The sequence below is a fragment of the Triticum aestivum genome, unplaced genomic scaffold (assembly GCF_018294505.1).
Source record: "Triticum aestivum cultivar Chinese Spring unplaced genomic scaffold, IWGSC CS RefSeq v2.1 scaffold207544, whole genome shotgun sequence".
Taxonomy (NCBI): domain Eukaryota; kingdom Viridiplantae; phylum Streptophyta; class Magnoliopsida; order Poales; family Poaceae; genus Triticum; species Triticum aestivum.
The window spans coordinates 676-5,477 of record NW_025236213.1 but is presented as its reverse complement, the minus strand read 5'-3'; the positions used below and the strand labels follow the sequence as shown (position 1 = coordinate 5,477).

The 4,802-nt window shown below is 54.0% G+C and overlaps 1 protein-coding gene across 1 annotated transcript; it reads right to left on the bottom strand.

Annotated features, from left to right (window-relative positions):
- Nucleotides 1-3,012: 3,012 nt before the first annotated feature.
- Nucleotides 3,013-4,580, bottom strand: LOC123176417 (probable glycosyltransferase 6). Its single transcript, XM_044590623.1, has one exon. It carries the CDS (start codon nt 4,513-4,515, stop codon nt 3,139-3,141), a length of 1,377 nt encoding a protein of 458 aa, XP_044446558.1. The 5' UTR covers nt 4,516-4,580; the 3' UTR covers nt 3,013-3,138.
- Between the last annotated feature and the right edge of the window lie 222 nt (nt 4,581-4,802).

Genomic DNA, 4,802 nt, shown 5'->3' with positions numbered 1-4,802 from the left:
AGTGCCAATCAGTTCGGACGTTTGGACCAAATTTACAAGTCCGACCGGCTGAGAAGTTTTGGCCCGTCCGGTCGTCTTGGGCGGATATCATGTGTGTAGATGCTCTGACAACGTGGTGGCATCAAAAGCCGCCAGAGAATCAGGATCTCTCGCCCCATGATCTACAACCACATCCGCATCACCGTCCCTCCATTGATTAGCTTAATTGATTTGTCAGAGAAGAGTGAGCCAATGATGGAGAAACACACGGTGATGAAGAGAAGGTGAAACAGCCAAATAGGCATAGAATCTCGTACTCGTGACAAACCGTTGACCACTCTATACAGAAGTAGTAGCAGTACGAGATTTCTTTACATGTCATCTGACATGTACCAATAGTATATCTTGGTCAACATGTATCACGAATGGTTGGCGCCACGACTGCTTCTACCCGCCCCCACTTGGCCCCAGGACACCCCGCCTTCCTCACGGACGCATTCCTCGCCGCTGCGTACATCATGTGCTCCCCCTCGACATACAATGGGGTGCCGCCAAAGTCGTTGGAGAATCAAGACCTCTCTCACCATGAGGGTTATTGTGAAAACAAGAGGGAACTAATGATAGAGAAACATGTGATGAAGAAATGGCATCTGGGATATTGGGCAAAATTGTATCTTCGTGAGTGTTAAGAAAGCATTCATTTAGCATGACACATAGTAGTGTAGCATTAATTATGATACGGTATCATAATATGATACTCAACCTTCTCTTTCTTCATTTAATTCTATGCCACATCATCTAAATTGCCTAGTTGGCATGCATGATACTAGTTATGATACTCCCATTACGACCAGCCTTAGTACTTGCTGTAGGTCTACAATTTTCAAGACGCATACAAGTCAACTAGAGTATTTTGTGAAACCATTTATGGATATAAAGCCCAGAACATATCCTAGTTGGAAAGCCCAACTAGTTGCGGACAATCGAGTGAATGAATAGCATTGTGGGTTCAGGCTCAACAGTTCCTTTTTTTTACGAGAAATTTTTCGATCTATTCATTTTCAATCATGGCAGTGCAACAAAGATCAGAAATAATAGAAATTACATTCGGATCCGTAGACCACCTAGTGACGACTACAAGCACTGAAGCGAGTCGAATGCGCGCCGCCGTTATCGCCCCTCCATCGCCGGAATCGGACACAACTTGTTGTAGTAGACAGTTAGAAAGTCGTCGTGCTAAGGCCCCGTAGGATCAGCGCACCAGAAGAGCAACCGCCGCAGATGAAGAATAACGTAGATCGGAAGGATCCAATCCAACGACACATGGACTTAGACGAACAACGACGAGATCCGAGCAAATCCACCAAAGATAGATCCGCCGGAGACACCTCCACACTCCCACCAACGGTGCTAGACGCACCGCCGAAACAGGGACTAGGCGGGGAGACCTTTGTTCCATCTTCAGGGAGCCGCCGTCGTCTTGTCTTCTTGAATAGGACACAAACCCTAGGAAAACTAAAAGAAACGGCTAAAAACGGAGCCCTTCTGCCGGCCCTTGCGAAGATCCACCACGCCCCCATGGCCCTAGGGCCACCGGAGAGGGTGTGGACCTACGGCGGCGCCGACGGGAGGCAGAAACCCTAGCTCTTTTTTGTGGAGGAGGAGGAGGCGGCGGCTAGAAAGGCTTCTGTCCTATCAGGCTCAACAGTTCCCAACAAATAATCTTATATATGGTGTTCACTTGTTCTTGAGGGTGTTTGCAGAAAATGCTCCGCATGATTTGTTAGAGGAGCCAAGATATTGATGGAGATTTGAGTTTGAATTCTCTCGCATGATTCGATGGGCTAACTCTTGTGGACGGTGTGAGCCAATCTGTGGTTGGATGGTTGGAGGGATTGTGGTATTCCCAGTCCATCAGGATTTAAATCCCGGTGCTCGCATTTATTTCTGGATTTATTTCAGCATTTCCGGCGATGCGCATTCAGTGGAAGGAGACGTTCCCGTCGACGACAAGGCGTCTACGGTGACTTCGTAAATCTCAAGATGATATGCTAGCTTGGTCTTTCAGAGATGCTCATAGGGGGTAGGGTGTGCATGTGTGCGTTTATAGGGATGAACGTACGTGTGTGTATATGAGCGCTTGTGTCTGTACTGATGTTAAAAAAAAAACTCTTGTAGATGGTCCACATGGCTTGAGAAACCACTAGGAACACCGATTGTGTTTTTGTTTTTTTGACCCAAGCAGTCCGGTCTTTGAAACTAATGGAATGGGTTGGTCCAGAAGCTCAAGGTGAGGAGGCCCTGAAGAACAAGGACAATGTGGTGGCACCAAAGCCGCCGGAGAATCAGGATCTCCCGCGCCTCCATTTGATTAGCTTAATTAATTTGTTCCCTAAAAAAGCTTAATTAATTTGTAATCGCGAGAAGAAGAGTGAACCAATGATAGAGAGACACGTGGTGAAGAGAAGGTAAGAAAATAAGCATAGAATCTCGTACTGGGGGCAATCAGTTGACCAGCTTATTCAAATCAAAGTACGAATCTGTTTTCCTTAAATGCGATATGACATGTACGAATAGGATATCTTAAAATAAGGTCCGTGAACACGATTTGATTTCTTGGCACGTACAAGTAGTAGTACTTCCTCTGGATCTGGATGTGGTACAAATTGTCAACACGCATCGTCAAAAACTACTACTACTGGTAATCTTGATATCACTGTCATTTATGTACCAGATTTGCTGTTACCGGAGCAAGTAGAAAATATGTTCAATTCAGTCGATTTCGCCTAGTGCCCGAGGCCGATACGGGGCGAAGACGTGGCTTACAGAAATGAATGTATCTAGACATATGTTTGGTCAAGTAATTCGGGACGGATGGAGTATTTCTTTTGAACAACTGATTTATTGGTGCTCCCTATATATATGCTTGGATGAAGTTTAAGAAGAAGTACAAAAAAAAGAGGGGGTCAAGCAAGGACCCAAAATCAAGCTACAAGGATGCACCGCCACATCCAGTGACAGCGACAGCGACACTGTCATGTCATCATCTTTTCATTTCACTAATAATAAAACAGTGTACAAAATAACAAAATGGTGATTCGATATTTCTGTCTTGTGTAACAACCACCAAAGTGCACGCTCAGTTTGACAAGACTAAGACTAGGCTACGAGCGGGCGCACGTCGTCCTTGAGCGGCCCGGCGTGGCGGAATCCGTAGGCGCGGAGCACCTGGTCGTCGGCGAGGTTGAGCGCGCGCCGCATCCCCTCGGCGCAGCTCTCGTTGGAGTAGATCTCGTTGGGCCTGCCGCCGCAGGGGTTGCATCCGGTGAAGTGCGTCACGAAGGGCCGGCGCCAGGCGGACGCCTTCTGCCCGCCCCCGTCGGGCCCCGGGACGCCGCCGTCCTTCTTCCTGAGGGCCGCGTTCCTCGCCGCCGCGTACACCGCGTGCTCCCCCTCCGCGTGCCGCCGCCGGAGCGCGGGCCCGAACCGCCGCTCCGCCGCCCGGTACCGCTCCGCGACGCCGTCGAGCTTGTCCACGATCTCCGCCCAGTAGCCCTGGAAGTAGTACTGGTTCTCGAGGTAGGTCCTGGCGCCCCATTTTTTGGGGTTCTTGAGCAGCAGGTATGCCAGCGCCGACTGGTCGTCGGACTCGGCGTCGGGCTTGTCGCTGAGCGTGGCCTTGAGGGTCTTGCCCCATCGCGCGTACTGCGGCGAGGCCGGGCCCATGCTGGCCCATGCGTCCATGAAGTCGAGCGACCACTGGCAGTTGCGGATGAGGAAGACGCCGGCGTTGAGGCCGACCCAGGACCTGGCCTCGTACACCTCCCTGTCCCAGCCGTGGACGACGAGGTTGTAGTCCTTGTACCTGGTGGCGAGCGGGGGCGCGAAGTCCATGTCGGTGACGACGGCGTCGGCGTCGAGCCACCAGACCCACTCGGCCTCCGGGTGGGCGAGCATGGCGGCGCGCACCACGGGGATCTTGGCCCAGTAGGCCACCATGTCGGGCTGCAGCAGCGCCGTGTTGTAGAGCAGCTCGATCCCGTGGAGGCGCGCGTAGTCGACCTTGTTCTTGAGGAAGCGGAGCAGCATGTGGTCGCCGCCGTCGCCGGCGCAGGGGTAGGACTGGGAGCCGGAGAGCATGAGGACGCGCTCCCCGGGGCCGCGCGGGTAGTGCAGGCGCAGCCACTCGGCCCGCTTCGCGTCCCAGCCGGCCACCCGCCGGCCCACGGCGTAGGAGAGCTTGGGGTCGTCGTAGAAGGTGCGCGGGCGTGCGGCGACCCTGGCGTAGAGGCCGTCCTCGGAGTCGTTCTCCTGCGGCTGCGGGAAGGAGGTGGGGAAGGGGAGGGAGGGGCCGGCGACGAGGTTGGGCACGGGCGTTGGAGCGAGCAGGGATGAGAAGCAGAGGAGGAGGAGCACGGCCGCGACGGCGCCCGCGGCGAAGACGAGCGCGTCGTGGACGCGCGCGGCGAGCACGACGTGGCCGTGCGGCCTGTGCGCCGTCCCCGTGAGGCCGAACGGCGCGGTCTCCGAGGCCATAGTGGCGGTGAGTTCCCTCGAGGGCCGCCCAAAAGCAGAGCTGGAAAAGCAAGGCCAGTGAGGACTGTGGAGTGTGAGGCGAAACGAGGGGCGTGGCGCTGTGAGGCAGCAGGCAGGCAGGCAGCGGCGGGAAAGGTGATGGCGTGGGGGGTGGGGTTTGGGGTTGGACCGGGGAATGGCAGGGTGGAACGGATTGAGGTCGAGGGGATGGATCTTGTTTCTCTTCTCTTCTCTTCTCTGGCAGAGGCTCCTCTAGTCCTCTGGGATGTGTCGGCCGCCGGCGCCGG

Excerpts from the sequence above, each read along its gene's own strand:
- LOC123176417 (XM_044590623.1), bottom strand. The coding sequence starts at position 4,515 with ATGGCCTCGGAGACCGCGCCGTTCGGCCTCACGGGGACGGCGCACAGG.